Source organism: Megalops cyprinoides, chromosome 5, assembly GCF_013368585.1.
Source record: "Megalops cyprinoides isolate fMegCyp1 chromosome 5, fMegCyp1.pri, whole genome shotgun sequence".
NCBI lineage: Eukaryota > Metazoa > Chordata > Actinopteri > Elopiformes > Megalopidae > Megalops > Megalops cyprinoides.
The window spans coordinates 33,583,625-33,608,527 of NC_050587.1; the positions used below are offsets into that span (position 1 = coordinate 33,583,625).

Below are 24,903 nucleotides of genomic sequence, written 5' to 3' on the forward strand. Positions count from 1 at the left end.
ATTTTGATTGTTTTTTATACCTCTGAATACCTTAATGCATTATATTGCTGTGTAAACATTCAGTTGTTTTGTAATGAAATTCACATACATGTACTTTTTAATCACCAAACTGAACAAAACCTACAACATGTTAGAGGATCTATTAAACTAATAACCTACACCAAACTAATACTTGACATCTCACATGCCACAACAGAACACAGAGGGCTCACTTAAATATATCTGCAATTTAGCCAAACTAAAAAAAAGAGATAATAAATAAATACTAAAAGCGTATTTTATTAGACTCGCTTCAGTTTTACACACCAGCTGTATAATGCCTGTTTATGCTTGTAAATTGACAGCAGAAAAAGGAAATTGTTTGAAATGACCTTTGACCCTTGAACAGTAAATACACCATGTCCAAATAGAGTGTAATGGCAACTACTGCCATCCAAGGCTTTCGGTAGCGTTTTGGGATCAGTCAGCTAGAGAGTGGTTAGTCCTTAACCTTGAATGAAATGTATGCGGGTGTTATTATTTTCTTAGCTTGCCCAACATTAGTCATTTATTTCAATGAAGTGCTTCTGTTTAAGAATACACTCTTATTTTCAAACATATGTGCCGTATGTTTTCAATTACATGGAAGTCCTCAAAATTGGTTTTACCGTCATAAAAAAAAATGTCTGGGGACGTCACATTATCGTCCTCCATTGCTGTTTCCTGTGTACTTCAGGTACTCAGAGCATAGATCTTAGGAAATCAGAAGAAACCAACAAAACAACCAACAGCCACTGAAAGGGGCTTCTGTCACCATTTATCTTTTAATACTGCACAAACAACACAGTGTAAATATATATCTATAAATGTATGTGTATAGGCCATTCACTTTCCCTGTACTATCCTTGTACTGACCTTTCTAATAATGACACAAGTTGTATCTCTGAAAACGTATTTCTCAAAGTAGCGATTGTTTGGTTTGATTTTACTGACGTATTCATATAAATCTTTTTTTACTGCAACTACATCACAGTGTCTGAAACAAACAGTGGCAACCAGGTTGGGACAACACTTTATTGTTGCAACTCTACATTTTTTGTCTGTGATGTATGTCTTCATCTTCCAAAGATACAGTTTGTCTGAAGTGCTTTCCTTTTCAGCTCAGATGATAGCAGTCTGATTTAAAATGCACGGGAGGGGCTTTACACAGTGAAAACAGTAAGCACATGGATTTTTAGTGTAATTCCCTTCAGTAAATGTGAAGCTTATTGAGCAGTCTTGTGCAAACATCTTCACCCTACTTTAATCAAAGGAGGGACTATTCATTAATATTTATCTGAGATTATATAAGCATATTTGATCAGAACAGTAGTATGGCCTGGTACAATGAAGGAAAAGCCTGGCCCTTGGCATTCATATATTGCAGGATGGCTGCATGTCACAGGCAAAGAAGTAAAGGCAACTCATGAGGGAAAACTCAAAACTCTTTCAAACCATGCAACAGATCTGTTCTAATAGATCAGGGACATTCTGACGTAAATGTTCCTACCTGTGACCTCTGACCTGGTCTCCTGCATCCACAGAATCCCAATCTGATGTTAGCTCATGTTGGAATACTAAGTCCAAGCACTTTGAAAGGTCCTGGACACACCAAAATTTTGACCTCAGCAACTTCCCATAAACTAACACGTTTGCCGTGAGCATTTTCACTTTCACTGAAACTCAGTTACAGTAAACCTGCCCCCACTGCATGTTTAAAAAATTTAAATCTTTTTTTTTTCAGTTACAAAATCAGAGAGAAGCTGTGAAAAGAAACAAAGGCAGCAGCTGTTTTGATTGGCCAGAGAAGTTACTCTCCCTTGTAGCGAGGGGGTCTCTTCTCCTTGAATGCTGTAAGACCCTCAATTCTGTCTTTTGTCGGTATCACCTAGGAGATGACAAAAATGCATCAATAAAACAAAAAAAAAAAAGCAAAAGCATAGAAAATTATTTCTGCTCACTGACATACAGTACCAATCCAAACTCGAGCTCTTGTCTATGATAAGAATGTCTTTTGACCAAAAACCCTTCAAGACAGCTCCTTTTTTCAAAATATTACACAAATCTGACACAAAGGGGAAAAAATTGGCCAATAGCCAACAGTTTATGAGCTGAGCTGGAAAGGGTAGCAAAATATTACAAATGTCACTACTGAAAAAGTACAGGAATAGCCATAGGAGTGAGAAGGGCCACCTGGATGTAAGTAATGTAGATCAAAATGGGTAAACGTATGTACATACATAAATTAAAACATAAGAAAGCTAGTATACCTCAAATAAAAAGTGAACACCAATTACACTTCAAGCATAAAAGTTATGGTAAAAGCAGCATAATGATCAATAAATTCACATCAATAAAGTGGCATTTTTCAAAACACAGTAATTCAAATGCATAATGTTATAGCAAAAACTGTATTTAAACACATTTAATCACAGCAACTTACGGATAATACCTATCCATGACCTTTACAACACAACTAGACACTAATATGATACGTGGAATGGCAGGTGTACATATCTCTGTAGATAAAGGGCATACCTGGGCATAGCAGGCCTCTTCAATTGCTAAACCAGTTGCTAAATCCACCTAAAACACAAAAAATATGTGGTTCAACAGGAAGGCATGTCATTTCTAAGGATTACAAGGATAGTATGAAGTACTTTGGAAGGCCACTATTAAAACATTTCCCACCATTTTAAAGGCACTAGGGCTTGTGGTTTAGCTTGAATTATCAGTGTTGCCTAAATCCTGCAGTGAATCAAAGTTCTCCACTTTGCAAGCGTTAGATCTACCCTTGAATCTGACAAAAATGCTCACACTTAATGCGCAGCGTGGTATGAGTCATATCCATGACAACAGAGAGGGACAAGCAACCCACTTTTCTGAGTTACCTTGGCATTTAACAGATCCAGAAATATCTATCTCAGCACACACTCAAGAAAAACAACCTCATTTTGAAGCAAGTAGTCCTTGAGCAGAGTTTTATAAGGAAACTGAGAGGAGACTCAGAGAGATCATTAAAAAAACTCACAAAATTATTCCAGGTGAAGGACAAGTTCAACAACAAATGATAATTTGAATATAAATATGTTATTATATTTAAGGGGTTAAGCATGACGTGTACATGTGTACCCTATTGTTTTGAGAGTTTTCCTTTCTTTCTGTTTCCACTGCTATGGGAAAGCTACAATAAAATCCAGATGGTCAAATGAAAACGTGAGACCCTGTACACACCCACAGGCCAGGTCAAGCTGAGCTGAAAAATCCAATATGAAAGCCACACGCTGACATTGCAAAATAGTTTACAATAAATGTAAAGCACAGAGCTCTGAAACTGTGCTCGTGTACTTCCCTTGCCAATAATTACATTTTCCAATTTAGATTATCTGGTTCTGCCATGTTGGATTTTCAGCCATTTAAAAAAAATGCAAATTTTCGGGAAAACAACACCTCGTAAAACTGTTGGACCAATCTGCACAAACAGTGCTATACACAATCGCAGGGTTCAACACAAACAGCTCTGCCCAGTTGCCCTGGGAAAGTAGAAACATGGGGTAACAGGCATGTAAAACCTGCCAGTGATTTGCCTGATCGGGCAAGTGATGATTCAGAGCCAATTCAGCATTTCAGTTCATGAAATCCCCGGGTTCTGTGTTCCCGCTGTCAGGCATGCACATCAGCAGGTGTGTATGTGCTTCTGCATTAGAAAAAGAAACAAAGCTGATCACATTGGGTCCTGTGACCGATCATACCTGATCCTACCTAGCCCAAACTCTGAAAAACAGGTGTGGCCAAATACTTTTGTCCATATAGTGTAAGTTATTTTATATCTCAGATGGCTCTCAGCAAGAAAAGTTGGATTAACACATAGCCAGAGTCTGGGCTCACAGACACTGCTCACTCAGGCACCTAATGTAGTTTCAAATGACGTACAACTGTGAAGACGGATGTGGAACCAGTCACTGCCTAATCCAACTGGACCGAGTCGCCAGACATACCTGCATTGCACTGCAATAAAGGAGTGCTAACTTCACACAGCTCTGCATTCACAACACATGAAAGTACTAGCAGTATGTACCTGAAACAGTAACTATAAAGCTAGCAAATGTAACCTCCACCGCTAACGTTAGCCATCTGCCAGTAAATTAGTTTGGAGCTAGCTACAGTGGCTAACATTATAGTTCCTCCCTGAAAAGACGGAGTCTGTACCGTGTTTTTATTTCTCGCAACCACTGAAGCAGCACAACACAGGCAGGTCAGGCAGATCATGCCATGACAGCGGCTCATCACGGATGCTGATACAAGACTTAAGGTCTCCAGTTTTGAACCGGACACTCTGACTCACATCCTATCAACTTGGAGAGGACAGAGTGAGTGCAGTGACAAATGTCTAGCTGCTTTTTAAAGAAAACAATTCAATAACATTTATCATTTTGAGTAGAATGTACATGTAGAATGTATATGAAGAGGATGAGATATTCTAGAAATCCCTCAAATGGGAAGTGTATGTGTACTGTACTGTATTAAGACTTAAGTTATATAAGGTATGAAACTGCCTCATTTCCCCCCAAATGAACTTTTTCCAGGTAACAGGTCTCCTTAAAAAGTCAATTCCAACACAGCCAACATCTGCATTTTCCAACTTTTTTTTAACCTGCTTAAACTCCTGATACACAGGAGGGAAGCTAAATTGCTCCAATCAGGAAGGTAAGCTGAATCTAAGGGTTGAAGATCCAGGCTAGGATAAAATATAACAGATAGATGTGCCCTCTAGGTCCATGCCTAGAAAACAAATGCCTCTGAGATTTGTTCTACATTTTGAAGTGAATACCACTTATAAAAATCTTACCTCAATTCCCTGGTTGATGGCAAGCTTGGCCATTCGAATTGCAATGGGCCCCTAAAATCCAATAACAAGAAAAGAACATGTGAACTTCAGAACTGTTGCCATGCTTATTAAAAAATGACCTACAAGAAAGTTTCCTCGTTATTTTTGTTATTTATATGTATGTGCATATATATATATATATAAATAACAGTAGGATGAATTTATACCCATGGCGATATCCTCTCAGTGTAGATTCTGAGGTTGCGCACAGCTATCCGCAGGGCAGAGAGTAGGCAATGTCTCTGAAGAGTGAGGAGCTGGTGAAAATGCTACGAATGTAGCTAGGACACGTTTGGCCCACCTCTGACCTCTGACCCATGTCAATGCCAATATGTTAGAGAGGTTTAAGGTACAGAAGTTCTTGGAAATTCTTGAGTTCTTTGACCTCCTCTTGTCTCCAACTCTTTCAAACAATATGTGCAACAGAACACTACTCTTTCGCAGTGTCACAAACTAACTTTGCTTCGATTCACCACATGAGATCTTTTTTTTTTTTTCCCTCTCTTGTACACTTCACATTTTTAATGGGAAAGGCATGCATCACTGTAAACAAAGTGGGTTTTGTACCGGAAAGAACTGTCATGTGATAGGAGTATCCAAGAGGTAAGGGAACAGTACCAGAGATGTTGATTTTCGATTTTAACGTCCAACATGACTCGTTCTCTTTAAGAGACAAATCAAATCAGTGTTCTTCAATATCTAACGATGTTATCAGACTGATCATTCACTGCATGGTTGGCTTTTGGATAAACAACGTAAAAGGTATTCAGCCATACAGGTCCTGTTGCAGTGATTCATTGCTTACTATGATTGCATAACTTTACATTTCACATATTTTCAGTTTAATCAGTGAGACGCTTGGCAGAATGAATAGACTCTCACATAGCACCCTTTTGCACTTAGGAGATACAGTTAACATTGTGTTCTCTGAGAAAGACTCCACTAAAACCGGAAAGGAGATGGCAGCCAAAGCTATAACAAAGAGCTGGGAAGCACAAAGTGAGTCAACAGGTTTCTCAACAATTTAAACTAATCCGGTAATCCTCACCAATCATCTCCATTACATGAGAGCACTCTAGAAAGCATTTACAGTAAAAGCATCGGTGATTTTGCAAAACAAGGTCAACTCCACATCAAAAAAAAACCATATGCCCATCCTTCATTGAGCCACACTCACCTTTGGCACATTTACTGACAGAACTGAAATAAATAAATATGGTCGTCACTTTGGGTGTGAAATAACAAGACGTTCAATCCTCTTACTTAGTGCTCTGTCTTTAACTGACCAAAAAAAAAACACAACATGTTGAGCAAGTGTTCTTTCTTTTTTTTCACAGAACTTGAGGTGGAAGGGTGTGGGTGTAATCTAAAAATACCTGTTGATCACGTGAAAAGATATTGCCTGCGTGAATCTGCTGTTAAAGGAGGATACACAAAGCAAGGGGGACCAAATGCCCGCTTTACCTGAGGGAGAAATTCGCGGGCGAGATCCAGGGCTCGTCTGTACGCGGCATCTCCACTCTGGTTCTGTTCCACTGCATGACTGACCAGGCCTAGGTTTCGAGCCTCCGCCCCATCAACCACTCGGGCAGCGAAGATGAGCTCTTTGGCCAGGGACACCCCAATGGCCCGGGGAAGGCGCTGGGTTCCCCCTGAAAGAGGGAACAGCAGGGATAGCCATGAAATACAGCTCAATAGCACAAAAAGGAAAAAAAAAAACATGACTCACAATGTAATAGTACATTGATTACTGCCTCCCAGATCCATTGGTTATGACAGATGCGCACACAGGGCAATGTAAATCGATTTTGCTAAACTTGTGATTTTCCACAATTTAGGCTGGCTAAAACAAGCTGTCTACGCTCGATTAGAGTCACATAAGCAGGGTTGAACAGCAAAACATCCACCCAAACATCTTGTCTTGCATTAACAGATGCTACCAAAAATCATGATGTAGATCCATAACGTAGAGCAAATTCTATATTATTTCACTCACTTATTCTGTGTCTGCCGTTATGTGGGCTACAGTACTTTACGACTGTGTTTTTCTTTGGTGCAGTATCAGCATCTGCTGTGTTTATTTAATGACCTCAGTACACAATAAACAATCTCATAGTACCCTGGCAGAACAGAAAGCACTGGAGACCCTGACGCAAACTAATATCACTTTCTCATTGCCTCACATTAATGCAATCCTGGAAAGTACAGGGATTCTCTTGGCAGGAATGCATTTGCATCCTAAACAGTGTCTTTGACAGGAATTCATCAGCGACACATGTTGAGAGGCCACCGGAGCGAGGGGCCAGTCTCCTCGGCTGCCTCCGACGTCATTAAACACCTCTGCTCCAAAGCCCGAATTAGCATCTGACAACAGCCTTGCGGAGAACGCCACCGTTCGGGTGTGAACGCTCCGCGGCGCGACCGAGAGGCTGGTGTGACGAGGCTGTTCTCGTCAAAAAACCCAGGGCTGCTTCCCGCATTCGGTAACACTCATCTATTTATGCATTCTAACAAATTCCTCCCCGCCTATCACTTCATCTGCGTATCCTCTCGTTGCCCAGAATGCTGTCAAGTCTCATCAGTTTAACCAGACGACCCACTTGTGTCTGCGGAGGGCTGTCAAGGCTGGTGTTCAACAAACATGAAAGAGATTATAAAATTGAGTTTCGCCCCCTTTTCGATCTTTTTTTTTTTCGTGATCAAGTGGGTAGAAGTTTAAAAGCATCTTCCTTCATTACTGCCATAACACCACCAACTGAAATCACGGTGGTGTTTCAAGGTAGTACAAGAACAGTGACTGTATATGTGACAAATGCCATCACTAGAAGACACGGGTAAGAGAAACATGCACAATGCAGTAAATACACCTCCTGTAGCTGGGTATGTACGAGTGCATGGATCAGTGTATTACTGTACAAAAATGATTATTCTTTGTAAAACATATGGTGATCCATGCTAGGAAACATACCACAGTACAGACTATGGATAATCACTTTAAAGCTGACTGTGAGACAGATAGGTTCCTAATTTAAAAAAAAAGGGTGCAACACATTAGCATTGCTCTTTAGGAAAATGCAAAAAAGTGAAAATTAACCACAAAAGAAGAAGAAAGGCTGAGAAGGCAACAGCCACAAAAGTGAAGAGTTTTGCAAGTCATGACAGATGTTTTTTGGGGTTTAGGGAAGCCTATCCCTAGGCAGATGCACTGGCAGAGTTACTTATTTTCTGACCCATGACAGTGACTGAGATGTTGAATTCACAAGGGAAAAAAAGGTGCTATAACACTGACCACTCCCTTAACCAAGAAGAAAAAAAAAAGTAATAATATTAACACGATGACTATAGCAACATGTGAGAACATTTAAGTCCAGCAATGTCTGGCAGGGGTAACTTTCCCTTGAATGTACTTGCTAATTTAGCCAGAAAATGTAGGTCAAGTCAGTTAATTTACAGGGCCTACCGAGTGGCACACTTACTAGTTTACTACAGATTTTCCTGCGAGAGATCTTATTTATTTTAATCATGGACAGATTTTCTTTCCCTTATCCTCACGGATATTTAATCATTTCCAACAATTAAGTCCAGAATTAGTGACAGCAGAAATAGGTGGGCAATAATTACTGCTTCTGAGAGCGCTGAGCTGACACAGTCCTGGGTTAAAATGTGCATACAGAAAATGTGGAACAAGTGATGGCTTTCTGAAATTAAATTACTAGCAGCCCGTAAATACTGAACAGATGATCATAATTACTGTGAATAATGAGAGTGTGGGGGTGTGTGTCTGTGGCCAGGAGTTTGAAAAGTAGAGTCAAGCCTGAACGAGGGGTCCAGCTGTCTCACCTCTGAGGTGACGAAAGTATGCTAAGTTAAACCAGGCCCGATGAGAAATGCGCACTGCTGGAAAAACAAGGTCAGACCGTCTCAGGAAACCATTGCTGACTGCCTTAGCACTCTTGAGTTCAAAGCGATCACAGAACACAGAATATACTGGAACTACAGACAAAGTCGAGGTATTTTCATGGCCTTCTCTCTGCCTACTTCAGCAATACAAGAAATGTCTGTTTTTGGATAGTACGGACTAAAAGTTCTCACTTCAAGGGTACAGTGCGCACAGCCAGTCCCAGTTTTAGAGTGAATGCAGGACATTTCAAAAAAGTTGAGCGGGTCGGGATGTTGCATAACACACAATAAAAATAACTTGTGTTTTAACATTCTCATGAAATTCAGCCAAGGCTGTCAGCATTTGACCCTCTTGCTCAACTGTTACACAAGCAACTGGAGGGAAAAGTATTTACACACTGACAAGCCCAGATGGGTTGCATCACAGGGTCACGATGAAGCAACGCTTTTTTTCCCCCCTCTTCACTCCATGATTATTGTGTCTGCTGTGCGTTAAAAACTGACAGGTATGAAAGTAGCACATTTAATCTAAACAAAGATACGTACTTGCTAGAACCATTTCTTTGTCCAATACTTTGTTCAAAGAGCAAAAAAAAAAACAAACAAGTGGATCATTGATTGTGACTGTTTTACTTTTTTCTTCCTCATTAAGCAAGTTATGCTGAACTGTTATCCCATAAAAAATAGATTGCATTTTACTTTCTCTAGGCAGTGTCATCTGCAGGGATATTTAATATGAGTTCAATTGAACAGAGGGAGAGAAGGCCTCTAAATATAGCTTCCATTCCTATTTTTCATCAGACTAATTCTTGTGGTAAACCAACTATACAGCAGCTTTTCCACAGAAAAAAAGAGGTTTTCTGGTAAGTTATGACATTAATGGTAAACTGTGCTCATTGCCTTGAGTAACAAGTGTATAAAATTGTGTAACAAACTTTTAACATAAGTTTTTATACAGCTGTGGTTTTGCAATCAATTCTAGGAAGCCCTTGCATCATAATTTTACGCCCTTGAAAAAAAAAAAAAGTGTCTGATGTTCTGAGCTTATTTGCCCATTTGAAAGCAGTACAGTATCAAATTGCACAATGTAACAGCAGAACATCAGTGTTTGGACATGCCTGGTGAAGGCATGATGCAGTCTGACATGCGCTGCATATGCGTCCCCGTGTTACAGGCCATGCCGCCAGGCATGTTTTGAACACAGTGAACCGGGCAGTAGATGAAGCGATTGAAATGTGCTGGATTCTCAGAACTGCCCCCCACTTCAAATGTCGAAGTTCAGGGCAGCTAGCCAGCTTCGAGAGGAAAGAAAAAAAAAAAAAAAAAAACACCCATCACGGCCGCGCACCACATAACCTCAGGATTGTCATGTTGAAATACTGATCTTCTTGGAACATCTCAGCAATTCTTACAGAAAGAAAAAAAAATTAAAAAGTTGCCTACGTTTTTTTTTTTTTTCTCAGAATTATTGTTGGCATGTCTCAAGTAGTTTGTCACTCAGCACGTCCAAAGGGGTTCACGCGTGCAGGGACAGCGACAGGCATGGTCACGTTTCAGTGTGATTTATGAGGAGGCGCTGACCCGCGCCAGCCCTTCGGTCCCGGGCTGGGAACACTTGACCGTAACAGTCCGCCTGTATATGCTCGTCACGTGGGTCGTGTGCCACGCCCTTCTTTTGACCTATGCCCATAGCCTGTTACTACAACCTGCCCGGATCTGCCAGACACGCAGTGTCACCACACCCTGCGTGGAGTGTCTCAGGATGAGCTGGCGAAAGCATCGACATACTGAGAACACATGTGCGAAGGGGGCCGGGGTCCTCCTCTACAGGAGCTCACGTATCATCGTTACTGCATGTGCTGCCCGACGCTCCTCCTGAAGGACTGAGGCATCTCTGTGATGTCACGCATGCTGTCAATCACAGCGTTCACATGCAGCTGGGATAATCCACACTCCTCAGTTCCACAGACCTAGGCAGGGGGCCTATGTGAAAGGGGCTATGTAGCTTTAATTATCTCAAACACACTGCTGGATACCCACTCATAGCTTCTAAGTTGCTTGGAAGAGCAATTATTGTCACTTGTAGGTCCTGATAGATCATGTTTTTGGGTGTCAGGCTGAGGTACAATTTCAGCATGCTATTGCAGCTAATTCTAATGACCAATTAAGAGATGAAACAGGAGGTAAAACTGATAACAATGCATAGATCACGATACCTTTTGAATTTCGGGTCTGGTCACATGACTAATTGGTTTCAGCTGGTTGCCAGATTTTCACTCTATTGAGGCACCATTTGATAGTGACAATGACCATAATGTGTCACTCAAGAAGTGTTTATTTTGGCTTACCTGATGTACAAAACAACAGCTAAATAAAGTGAGGGCACACAGGCATAAACCTTCACCACAGCTAACTTGCTACCTATAGTAGCTGGCTATAAAGCTCAGCATCTAACACACTTAAATCCACTTAATGGTTTACAACTTTTATGGGCTGACCTATTTCTGCATTGGCACTGTATCAACATTGCTGTCAATAATGATTGTAGCTGGAAAGTTCCACTGCATATCATTTTAAAAATGAGCATTCACAGTTAGAGTTGCATGTTTTTTTAGACATAAAGTTGGCCTGCAGTCTATTCACCTATGCCAAATGATTATTTTCTCTCATTCCAAGACTTGTTTCATTAGAGATCAAAAAGTAAATGTGCTACTAACACACTGCCTGGAAAGGCAAGCATTGTCTACTCCAGTTCAGTAAGTCTAATTACATTAAATCTGGAGAAACACAGTGCAGGTACGAGCCAGCCAAAAATACTAAATGACCTAATGTTAAAAAATATATTGATATTAAAACTAAGGAACTGCTCAATGATGAATGTACTGAAAACAAACATGGCTTTTCCAATAAAATATTCCCTCCGTAACAGAAATAGTTGAATTCCATCAAGTTTGATTAAAAAAGCTTCAATATTTGGAGGGTCAGTTTCCCCTTCAGTAGTCTCTCCCAGATAAAAGTTAAAATTTCTGTTACTCAGAAAGCTGAAAAAAAAAAACCAGCTCCAATTGTAAGGTGAAAAGAAAATCACATGTTGTAAAGTAAAAAACATTTTTTTCTCAAAGGAAAGTGGTAGAGGTGAGAGAACAGAAGAGTATGAACAGCGATTGATGACACATCTGTCTTTAGGAGATGACAGAAGGTAAGGAGCCGAAGAATGGAATGACGGAGTTAGAAGGCAAAGAACAAAGACACGGAACAGTCAGCCGGTCGATGATGATGTCACTGGATTGTATTCCACTCTGTATTTCAGGTGGAAAAAAACAGTGGCAGGAAGAAGACAATCATGCGCTCAATTGTCAAAATCACGTGACCATACACGGAGACGATAAGAACAGTTTCCATAAACACAATAACAGGGGGAAAAAGACTACAAAGGGAAAAAAGATTTTTACAGTGCAGCGTGCAGCTCGGCGACAATGGCGCTCTGGTACTTTTGTGCACAATTGTCTATAATAATAGACACAGATATACGGTTACAGACCGAGATGCACTTCTTCAACAGGCTTTATGCTGCACAAGTTTGTCCCACTTTCCAAAGGTTGTGTTTAAGAGCTTGAATTACCATTGCTCATTGCTAGGCAACAGGGCCCTACTGTGCCAGGCTATTTCTAGGCCCCATTCAACCTGTATTTGTTTACACTCTGACCTCTTTCTTTCTGACCCATTTCTGTTGACCCTGCTGTTGACGACATTTGCAGTTATCCAATTTAATAATTGAATAATTGAGTTTTCTCTATCTTTTTTCCTGGTTTGTTTTCCACTGTATGAAAATTGGTCACCATGGTTATGAAGAGTGTTTGAACAAAGTGGCACGTGCCACTTCCATGGTCCTACTTTCCACAGGGTCCACTTTGTGGGCCCAAGGTGCTTTTTGCAGACCTGTCCTGATAGTTTTTATGATTCTTAAACTATCAAACAAAATTCATTGCAGTCATTTTCGCATCAGTACCTGCTGAATAATAGGGAACGCCGCCTTTGAGCAACCACCCTGAAAAAACACACCCCACAAACCTAATTTTAAGAAAAGTCAGATGACCTTGAACAGAAATACAGCAAGATTCTGTATACCAACCGAGGGTGACCCAGAATACTTTTCTCTGAGTGAAAAACCGATTTCTTGAAGGCACTGGTCCCACGTAAACAACAGGTTAATTGAGGTACTACAATCCTAAAGCTTTAACTTATATATAGCTTTGAATGGCTTATGTGATTGCCAGGCAACACTCTACTCATTTCCTGAGATGAAAACACGTGTCTAAAAAGCAGATGGTTTCGCAGTTTTCCATTGCTCCCTTGGGGAGTTCAGGTACTTAGCAGTGGCTTTTGTCACGCTCTCTTCTGGCTGCCAGAGATTTACCCAAGCAAAGTACGATCAAAACAAAGAAGGGCCACCTGATTTACATCTGCCTCATCATTGACTTTTCATGGAAGTGCCCTCTTTGTGATCACCGCCAACTTTTAGCAATCTTGTCATTTGGTGACAAAATGATGGAGTCACTGACCAACATGTGCCGTTGAACAAAGTTCAACAAAGAGTTGAACGAAGAGGAGCAAAGTTTTGTATGTCAACAAAATAACTTAAATGTCTTCACTTGTACTGATTTTCATTAGAATCATTTAGGCAATTAGGTCATTTATTATGCAAAAAAAAAAAAAAAAAACATTAAAAAAAAACCCTCAATGTGTCTATGTCACCCAAAGACAAAGTTTGACAGGCTGAGTTAGGCATACTTAAATTGTCTGGATGAGCTATTCTCATGCTCTGTGCTTGCCCTCACCCCATCCAGGTAGTATAAAGATCTATGGATCTACAGAAGTGCAATGCAGGCTTTGTCTTTGTGAAATGGGCTTGCACTGAGCATGCACTTTAATTCCAGAATACCACTTTCGAATCGAGACACGAAAGAAGGTTGGAATAAGGGTACTAACTGTTTAAGCTTGGGAACCACACTGAGACCTTCTGTGAGGATTCCCTTTCAGCACAAAGAGGAAATGTGTTAAATAGACTGCTCTCTTGTGCAAACAGGTGTGAGACTAGGCTACTTGCTGACTCCTTTTACAAACATAGAACTGTTTCTCTGGTGTTATTAAAACAGAACACATAAAATGATACTGGATACCTGGCGCTAAAAGCTAGTTAACAAAACCTGAAAGCTTGTATTTATGCCGTGAAGTAGCCCTTCTGAAGGATCTAGGCTGAGCGCACACTCTCACGAGGGCACGTGAGACAGACCTGAAGTGGGTCAGTGGAACACCGCAGCGTCCCGCAGAGATGACATTTATTTTAGAGCACTTTGAAAATGTAGGGTGACACACAACATTTAAAGTGGGAAGAAAAGCATGTTTGGCAGGCCCTTGTAAACTTTGGTTTTCGTTGTCTCTGCCTCCACCTTGGTTTACTCAGACTGACTCAACAAACATGGCTAGCGTTGAAATATCTAAACAAAAAAAAAAATCTCTCCCCGAAATGTTTATTGTTAAATGGAGAACAAAACTTGTTTAAAAAATGGCCTTTCAGTGGAGATGAAGATACAAGACAAGCACACCGTGAAAAACTGCACCTTAGAAATTAAAGTATTACAGTTGTTAATACCTCAAACACTATGTTACAAATGTTCCATTTTTCCTTGAGTGTGTATAACAAATCCACACATGATTATAAACATTGCATTACTTATTTTCTTTGCTGACTCCCTGATCTAGTCTACTCAACAGCTGCATTATGAATTTATGACTGACTGAATAACTGCAGACTTTTTTTGATGAGGCAATTGTGGTTAAGTACCTTACTGAAGGGTAAAAAAAAAAACCCCACTATTCTTTTCAAGAAGTAAACCTTTACATTTCCCTAGGCTGTATGCCACACTTCTATCTATTCTAAACGCATACAAAACTGTACTTATACTCCCCGAAGAGGGATGTATGACCTCACCCAACCATTCTGTTACTCAACACTTGATTCATTTGACTCTTTGTTCCAACTTAAACAATGAGTCATGTTTCGCCTCTTAGAAAACGTCAGCCTCTTCCTGTGAAGCCATACTGGAAGGCCGACTTCAAATGTGCGACCGAGGCCTTCTTGGCCTTTGTTCGTACAGCATCTGACTATTGTGTTGAGTAAAGTTACACAAGCGCTCAAACAAGGGCAGCCTATGTCAGACCACGTTCAGGAACAAAGGCACAAAGTAAACGTGCCAGCGTGCATCTGGCACTGCGGACAGTGTTAAAAACTCAATGGCTGCGTGGAGCTAGCTGCTGACAAGGTTGTGGGTTCGAATCCCGGGATACTGGTGCCAAACCCTTGTGGGCGGCGCTCAGACTCTGTCACCATTAAACATCTAACTATGCCAAAGTGTTACGGAATATATATTTCTGTAACTGTAACCAAAGCAAGTCACTGCGGTTAAGAGTTATCGCTAAAAAGTTAATGTACCAAAAAAAAGAAAAAGCTATCACACTAACAGCACATGATTTTTAGCCAAGCTTCCTCTACAGGGCGGTGTGACAGCTTGTTTTGTTATCATCTGGAGATCTGGAGGGCAGGCTGCTAACGCAACAGTATGTGAAAGCATTTTTTTTTTCCTCATGATTTTGAGTTCTCAAAACAAAAAAAGGGTGGGGGGGGGGACTAACAAACAGCTGCAAACCACACACTCTTCATCACCATCCCTAAGTTCTGTTACACGATAACCCTGGATAGGGCAAAGGGTTGTTGCAAGAATGACACACAGGATATCCAAAGAAACCACAGCACTGCAAGGACTTCATCAGAATTCTTTTGTCAGCAGTACGCCGTTTGCTGTTACATAAAATATACACCGATAACGCTTTGTAAACACGGAGGCACAATCATTTAGCGATTTATTTAGCTGTAACCATGTCTTTGTTTTCATGTTTGGTAGATAAGCTATATGCCAAAAATATATTTAAAAAAAAAACTGTGCTGGTTAGAATGTGTGCTTTCAGCAGGTTTGCCTCGGCTGTTTTGCGCAGTATTGGCATCTGAACATGTTATCCACTATAAACAAGGAAATAAAAGAACCAAAAACACGAGCTTGTGTTATCACCCTGCAGAGTAACCACCAGTCTTATCTTATTAACGAGTTTGCGCACCTCTCCCTACACGAAAATGCAGAAGTAAACCAAACACGCGCAGGGATGTGTTCTACGAGAGTGTTGCCAAGCATCTGCTAAACCCATTAATTTCGCTACAACAGCTAGCGAGGTAAGACAAAATCCATTAATATCCCTGTTACGGACAGCGCAACGCCTGTCATCTAATGTGGGTTATGACATTAAGAGAGCTCAGCCTGTTGCCTTATTAACTGGCACACACCTGTCAGGCTTGCGCCATTCTTTTATTAGTGTATTGGAAAGTTCCCGAGGGGGGGGCTACACTTTGGCAAAAGTGAGCCAAAGGACCACAGCAAACAGCTTACTTGTGTGCTGAATTTATACTGGGACTATACTCAAAGGTTGCAGTAATGTTATTACACACAAACAGCATTTGATTACAAAGACAAAATGAAAAGGCAAATCATTATAAGCATGTTGAAAGAACTTGTATGAGGACTTGTGTGAAATGATATAAAACGGCTTATTGCCTTGGGCCCACTGAGATTCTTGTCAGTTATATTAGATCAAAATTCTGATTAAACGAGCCAATTAAGTCTGCATCTTTTTCTGCAGATTTTCCCTCTAGCACAGAAGTCAAAGATCAGCAGTTTGGCCACTTTGGTGAGAAGTCAGCGGGCAGCCATGATTACCTGCAAATTCACCACATGGGAAATGTGGCAGATTATGTGCACTCTTTCCATGATGCCAAAGCTGCTGTGGTTTAGCAGCACCAACATCAGCAATTAGATCAGTGGTCCTCAACAGAATTCACCTACGAACACACATCTAAGACACAGGGTGTGGGATGTGGGGCACGCAATATGCCATGAATGATCCAGTGCTCTAGTTTAGCTATGGCAAATACACATTTGTACAGATGAAGGGGAAGGATATATTAAACATGTTTTTATGTTTTTTTTCCCCCCTTTATCACCCCTATTTTTGGAGCTGCCAATTGGATAAGTTATGCTCGTCTCACCATGACAACCACTGTACTGATGCAGGAGAGCTGGAGAGCAGTGAATGCAATCCTCTGATACGCTCACAAGCCGACAATGCCTATTTTTCACATCGCAAGTCGCCCAGAGCGCCACAATGAGCTAAGCGGCAAATGGAGAACGGGTGCGGCCTCACTGATGTCTCCCAAGCATCCTCCAGGCGCCCGATGAGTCATGGGGTGCCTGAGAGCAACGAGACGAGAAAACCACCGCCGGCAGCATACCCACCCCTACCCTCAGTGCAACGTGTTTTTACACAGCACGAAAAGGTAGGCCTATATTAGACACGTTAAACATAAAGTCTTGCGAGAAATGTTGACGGTGATGTTTTAGCAGTTACATCTCAATGGGCAAATTTAGCCGAGCGGCCTATTTTGGAACATGCTTCACGGGCACGACAGACGCCTCTCTCGCAGACACAAAACTGCCCGTGGGAGCGTCTTTGAGGGCCCCCGACTATGATGATAATGACAATACAATGACACAGTGAGACAGCAACAGCGCCGTCAACTCCTGAGAGGCACGTGAAGCGTTTCGGTGAAAGTGGGCCGGGAAAATGTAAAACACTGAAACGAGAGCCCTAGAGCAGCGGTGGAGAGTTCATTCAGTTTTAAAGGGCTCGTATCATAATGAGACTGACTCATTGATGCTGCTTGTGCTGGGGCATGAATTAATGAGCGGCTCCTGATCGCGCAATCAGCAAACACATTGCCAGCGCCTGGTTACGCTCTCCCCCGTCAGCACCGCGCTCTCACATTTCTGCAGCCGCAGTTGGGTTTCTGAAAAACACCGTCTGTCTCTCTCCACCGGGGCCGCACACCGCCAGCATCCTTAAGCACTGACGCTTCACTACGAATGACCAGATCCCCTATAAGCGGACATTACGGGGCCCGTCTTTGACTCTTGTGCGTCAGTTGTGTACGGCAGCACTGGCAGTGACAGCATAAACAGTGCTCACCTGAAAGTGTTCTGGCTCTTTTTTTAATGCCCTGCCTTATGGTACTGTGGACTGAAAATGGACCTCAAATGACAGAGCCTGAAAATGTAGTTTCAGTACAATCTCAGAAGATAATAACCGAAGGAAATAACTTTACTGAACGATGAATTGGTTCCTATTTTTCAAATGAGACAGGACGATAAGCAAGCTTTTTCGCAAGAATAAGGCCATAAATGTAACGCATACTGATAATAAAACTGAATTACTTCACGCAAACTGATGTCTTAGCTTGACCTTAACCATGATTTCTACAGATTAAAACTGCATTATTTTTATCTTTGTGCTTAGCAGATGCCCTTGTGGAAGGCACTGAAAACCATAAATGGTCAGTAACCAATGCATTTGATTGCATTTTGATCTTTTTCTGCAGAAATGGTAATACGGTATCTTGCTTTAGGCTGTAAACCACAACCTCCCACCAAGGATTCAAACCCGTGACCCTTCTGATGCAGAGTGCAGTCCAACAGTCACCCCACCACAGGTTGGATGAAACGTTTTCAAAATGGTTCCTCACCAAGACCCTTGCAAAAAAAGGCATTTGCAAATTGAATTTGTTTCCATCTGCATATGCATCAGTTTACTAAAGAAAAAAGAAACCCCTTAAGGAAACTCGGCCAGACGCAGACGCAGTGAGGCATTTCACAACAACGGTTCATTTCTGCCAAGCGTTTCTGCAGCGGTGTCCTCAACGGCCACCAAATAATCAAAACAGCCAGATCCTTGTCTTGGAACTAGGACTGCAGCTCACATAAAACAATCCAATAAAATACGCAAAATACGTGCGTGTGTGTGTGTGTGTGTGTGTGTGTATCAGTATGATGCCATTCATCATTGTGTTCTTCACTTCAAACACAGAGAGAGAAGGGGGTATGCTGAAAATCCATGTGTTCCTCCAGCTCATTTCCACAATACATTGCATTACTACAATGCATTCAACCCTGGGGCACGAGACACCTGGCACAGATTCACTTGTTCCAGAACCATCTGTACAGTGAAGAGTGACCTGAAGAAGGGAGAGAACAGTCCTTCACGCTACATAATAGTCTTACAGCGCTTCCAGCCTCGCAGAGCCTTGTTGGTTTAATTCTGACACAGCCTGCTCATTTTTAAACATTCCTAATCCTCCGAATTTGCATATAAGTCCGTGATTTTCGAAGGTGCAGTGATGGGTCCGCAAATGAACTCTTCCCCCTGAACAAACAGCCTGCAGCCTAATCACAGGCATCATATCCACACGTGACCCCTCAATCAATCGGCAGGAACACTCCTTCCAGAAGCCCCCCCACCGCACCAAAAAGCCGTCTGATGTGTTCAAGCTGACTGGACAAAACAAATGCTTTTTGTTTTTGTTTTTTTTTTTCTTTCACATTTTTTATCGCTTGCTTAGAGGGAGGATTAATGGTTATTTGCACTTCTTTCATGTGATGGCAATTTGCATTGCATCAGTAAGCTCTCTGACTGCCAACCTTGGTGGTAGATCTGGAGGTCAAAGAAGAAGGGAAACTGAAAAGTTTTCAGTGATCTGTGACTCTGATCAACATTATGGGTCTGGGTGGCACATTACTGTTGTCACGGCAACTGGATCAGAACCACCAGCTGCCTCCCTGCAACAAGCTCTGTCCACACCCCCATCCCCCCACCCCAATCAGTCCATTTTTCCAGATACTGTTTGTAGATTGTAAGCACCATAAACACATTAAGCTTGATCATTCCAAAAGCAATAATGAGCAATATTAAGAAGGCAATTTAACTTTATTTATTTACCTTTTCAATTTGAGAATGGTGACTTAAGAGTGAGTGAGTTTACAGCGACATTTAACAGCCAAGTGATGGAATTAATTAAAAGTCCTGAAATGACCAAAATCCTTCAGTCATTAATTAGTAATTACAGGAGGAAAACAAATAAATTACTGTTATGATTGATTAGAGAAATACCATAACCACAGGGCAAGCATGCACCCACTATCATTTTCTTTTTGAAATTATATTTACATTCTTGGTGGCTCCAGTGGCAGATGCACATCAATTCGTCAGACCCCAGGGCGAATGGGAAAACTGCATTATTCAACAGCATCGGGTGAAACCCGGCCCTCGAAACCCCAGGGCTGTCAGGACCTGAGAGAGCCAGCACTTCCGATAACACTCAGACCGCCCTTGTGTCTCGCACTGTTCCCCCCCCCCCACCCTACCCCCAGTCACAGACTGACGCGGTCACAAAAGCGGAGGTCCCGCTGGGACCCGGGCCGCTTCCTGCACAGCTCTCAGATGTCACCTGTGATCCTTCAGGCGAAATGGCGATGTCCTTTCTCATAGGTCAGTCAGGGATGTGAATACTGTGTCCCTGATGCTGCCGCCGCCAGCCCAGGCAGAAGCAATATGGCTGGGTGCGGCTTACTGGAACGGGCAAGCGGGCAGCCAGGAGACAGGCAGGGGGGAGTGCCAGGGTTGGGAAACCTCAGCCAAAGAGACCTTTCATTTTCACAAACTTTTCAAGTTTCATTTCCTTTTTGTAGTGGACAGTAACCTTTTTATAAACCTTCGTCCCTTACGCTAGTTCTCTTGGAATAACCTGTGAGTGAGACTCATGTTTCAAATGACACACATTCCTATTCTTATAGTGTAGTTGCAAGGCAACACGTCATCTAGCCAGAAGCTACATCAGACACCGACCTATAAATACCTCTTACGTTATACCTAAACCCACTGCAAATGAGATTAAAAACCTTAAACTCATCGATCTGTAGGATCTACACCTAATTAGCCGTGTAGTGGAGAAGCAGCCATGCATGCACTTAAAACGACAGCCTTGATGAGAATCAATACCAAAGCCCACATCCAATCCAGCCTCAACGCACTTCTGTCCTAATCTGACAACATTAAGCAACCGTTACTATTTTTGTCACATGCCCAACATTTTTTTTTTGTTGTTGTTCATTTCAGTAACCATCAAACCCTGAGTTGCGCAAAACGTGAAACCTTTGGCACCGCAGTAAAGGGTGGTAGCTGCTTACTGGCAGGACGTGTTTAGCCACCGTGGCCTAGGGCAAAGGCTATAAGCGCGGTAAGTAAACACAGGCCACTCCTCTGCTGGATCGGCATAATAAACAAACAGTTGCTCCCGCAGCCGCGTGGTTCATGGCGTTTGTGTCTCTCACTCTGTCTCTCTCTCCGTGCTGTGGGGAAATGAATCACGCAAAATAAGCGGCGTCTTATCTGCGTGTGCCGCGGTTGTAGAGGGCGGACGACTAACATGAAATGATGGGAGAGATTGGTCGTGGTGGTAAAGTAAGAGGACCTCATTCGTAAGTCGCTTTGGATAAAAGCATCTGCCAAATGAATAAATGTAAATGTAATAGGAGAGAAGCCAGAGAGTTCCCTCTCTGTACCAGGGAGGCCGGAGCTGGCACTGAGTAACCCTTGACCCTAGAGTGTTAGAGATGTTTCCTGTTTCCACCCCATCCTGAATATAAATTGCTTAATTGGACCAGCTGCTAGGCCCCATTAACATGGGTGGCCATCTTCCCAAGGTGTTTAGTATGTTGCGGTTTAGACTTCTAAAGGACATGCAGGGTTGTGAAGCTCCAGCTACAGGTTGCCAACTCCAGTACTGAAATATTGTGCTGGTCATTTTTCTCTGACTGCCTTTTCAAATTACAGCTGATATGTGAGATCATTAAATGATATGAAATGCAAGAAAAATAAATGACAGTTGCCTGTTGTGTGTGTAGTTCTTGTCTGGGGGTAGTAAATGACAATGTCACAGGCTGACATATTAGTACCTCACCAGTTTCAATAACTTTCAGAATTGGGCCTTGAGTCTTTGATTACTACACCATTACAGCAGACACCTTTGCCCAGTACTTGAATCCATTTTGGTCCTCTACACTTTCGACCATTTCCACATACATCTGAGTTTTTTGTATCCATGAAGATGACGCAATATGCCAATCAATACCACACAGCACATCTGCGTCTTAACCGGCTACTTGTCCAGTTCTATTGAACTGCACATACAGCCCAACACTCATTCAGCATTGCTCCAAAGCTTACTTATACGTTAACCTTGAAAACACATATAGCAGCATCAATCAAAAACATTGTATGGAAACTCTTTATCTTTTTTCTCTAAAAGCTTCTCTCATTTTCATCCACTGCCTAGACATGGCCTGTCCTTCGGATTTTTCACTCTCCATTAAAAAAGGATTTCAAAGGAGAGTGGTCTTAAGTGCTGTCCATAATAATTAAAATGCTGTATTACCCAAACTGATGGCTAAATTGGCTTCTTTTATTTGACTGAACACAGGCATTATCGTTTCACAAGAGCGTGAGACATCCACTATAACCTACATGCACTGTCTGAACAGTTCCCGGCTTAAAGGACGATTCCCAGATGATCCTTCAAACTCTGTGAGTGGGAGGGCCCCCCCCAAACCCAATCTGGCGAAGCATTACTGTTTCAGGACAAGGGCATCAGTCCCAGACATGTTTTTTTTTAACGCTTCCACCCCCACCCCCCTTATGGAATCCTGTTTGGAATCAACGATTGTCCACTAGGCTTGTCTCACCACAAGACTCTGTGCACTCACACAGGACAGCTGAAGCGAGAGGAATGCAATCCTGCAACACACTTGCATGCTGCCGATGACTGCGCTTCTGCCTGCCTCCCAGGCGTGAGCAGAGACTGCGGAGCGACAGAGCGCACGGCGCAGTAATGCGGGAGGCAGCTGGAGGACAGGCGCTACTCCACTTGATGTCCTCTGAACGCTGCGTCTGAGAGTGGCGAGACGAGGAGCCCCTACCCACCCCCTGTCCTTGGCGGAAGACAGGGCCAGATTCGTAGGGCTCAGTCTGCACTCAGGACAAAGGCCTTGCTGACTGAGCCACTTGGGAGCCACTTGGGAGCCACTTGGGAGCCACTTGGGAGCCACTTGGGAGCCCCCCCCCCCCCCAAATAAAAAAAAAGAAAATTCACTTCATCCAACACCTTCTGTGTATTCTCTGGGACTCTAAGAGTCGCTCTGCTGGACTACACTGCCCTGATAAGTGAATTTTTGACTTCTGATAGTCAAAATAAAAAAAAAAATGCCACTCTTTCCTGGGAAAAACCCAGAGGACGTGCCTTGGTCTTTATTCCTGCAGAGATGAAAAGGTCTGACCTCAACAGAGGGCGAAGGAGCAGTCAACATCATGCACAGACTGTTCGCAGCGTGTATGGTGTCTAAGTAACAGGTCAGAGACTGAATTTGATCCAGGGTGCCAGACCGCATGCCTCGCAGAAAGGAATAATGTCTTTTGCTGATGTCGTGGAACCCTGCTTCCAGTGGCCAAGGCACTCTGAATAAATCTCAAAGGCCTGGACGGGAGCCAGGGATCCGGTGACCTATTTTCATGCAGGAGAGAAACTGACAACAACAGGCTGAGTACCACCCCCCCCCCCCCCCACCACTCGAATCAAGTCCCCTCCTCTGGCTTGTCTTCCGCAAACAACACTTTAAATAGAACGCTCGCACACTGACCGAAAGGACCACGCTCCTTGGTTTTCTAAATGATAACTGCTCTACTTTTGTCATAAAAATGGGTTACAGTGAAATCCCGAAAGCGGACAAATACCCTGGTTTCTGTTGTGATTAGAGCTATAAACAGACTTCAAGGTACAGGTACACCTGACACCTGTGCCAGCTTATTCCGATAGACTACCAGCCCCGAATCTAGTAAGTCTTCTCAAAAAACCATTTATGATTAAAAAATATGCAAACAAAATGTAATGCATCTGTAAAGCATAACATTTGTGCTGCATTAAAGAGTTCCAAAAATGTATGAGGGTTACCATTTATTTTATTGCAAACCCGTAGATGCTGAATTTATTTCACAAGTACTGGCGTCATAGCCCGTATATAACTGTATTTGTCATTGATTAATGCAGTTGAGGCTTTCAACGTGCAGTGTAACCATCCATCTCCTAAGCGGGAATCAGCAGAACAGGGCGCTCGAAGGGAAACGTCAGGAGCGAAGAACTTCCTAGAGCTGCATGTGCGAGAGGGAAACCAAAGGTCACCTGAACCCCGCTCACGCTCTGACACGTAGGGACGGATGCAAAGCGCTGACGTCAGTGGGAATGAATAACGGCTCACACAATGTCCTAAACCACAGGAAATCGGGAGAAAAGGCTGAAACATCCAGCACCACAAAACTTCTTCACCGACTGTGAATGAGGGTGGGTGCCGGGTATCGACGGAGGATTACTGGTCAGTCGTCCGAACGTCAGACGGGACAAGAGCGATTGGGTTTTTGCTCTGTGGGACTTCATGATGGCACAGATCCGCCGTAAACACGGTGCCGTTTCACTTCAGCACAGCCTGGCTCAGACTACTTTAAGCTCCATTCACATGATTTACACTTCTGCCCTAGTGGTTATTAGGAATATGATATCACCAATATCACAGACCGACAAAACACACACACACACACACACACACACATAAACACACAGAGACAAACACGCACATACACACACATACTATGAGTTATCCACCTGGAGCAAACACTGTCATGTAGATAGATTACTTGTGGTAAAAGAGAGTCCCATATGGCCTAATAAGTCAAGTTTTTTCCCTGAATAGTGCCTCTTTACGTTGGCTGTTCTCTCCCTCCTGAAGATGCGGCCAGCAAAACAGAAAGGTCTCTGCTGGTAGCTTGAGCGCTGCCTTTATATTTAGACTGAGGTAATGAGTGCAGTAATCTTATTTCATTAAATTCTTTGGATGTGGCTCAACAATCACATCAGCAAAGCTCAGACAGGAATGCACTGACCTATTTACCCCCTCCCCAACCCCCAGATCTCTGAGGGAACCGGATACCCAGACGGAGCAGGCTGAGAAAAGCCAAACTTCACTGTACCATGACAAAGAGAGTTATGAGCTGAGATC

General features: G+C 42.5%; 1 protein-coding gene across 1 annotated transcript in view; it reads right to left on the reverse strand.

Moving 5' to 3' along the window:
- Window positions 1-296: 296 nt before the first annotated feature.
- Window positions 297-24,903, reverse strand: part of auh (AU RNA binding protein/enoyl-CoA hydratase) — a 33,578-nt gene continuing 8,971 nt past the window's right edge. Inside the window, exons 7-10 of the mRNA XM_036528841.1 lie at window positions 6,371-6,558; window positions 4,868-4,918; window positions 2,557-2,604; window positions 297-1,906 (exon numbers count right to left, since the gene is read on the reverse strand). Of these exons, the coding sequence (XP_036384734.1) occupies window positions 1,829-1,906; window positions 2,557-2,604; window positions 4,868-4,918; window positions 6,371-6,558 (365 nt within the window). The 3' untranslated portion in view covers window positions 297-1,828. The remainder of the gene's footprint in view (window positions 1,907-2,556; window positions 2,605-4,867; window positions 4,919-6,370; window positions 6,559-24,903) is intronic.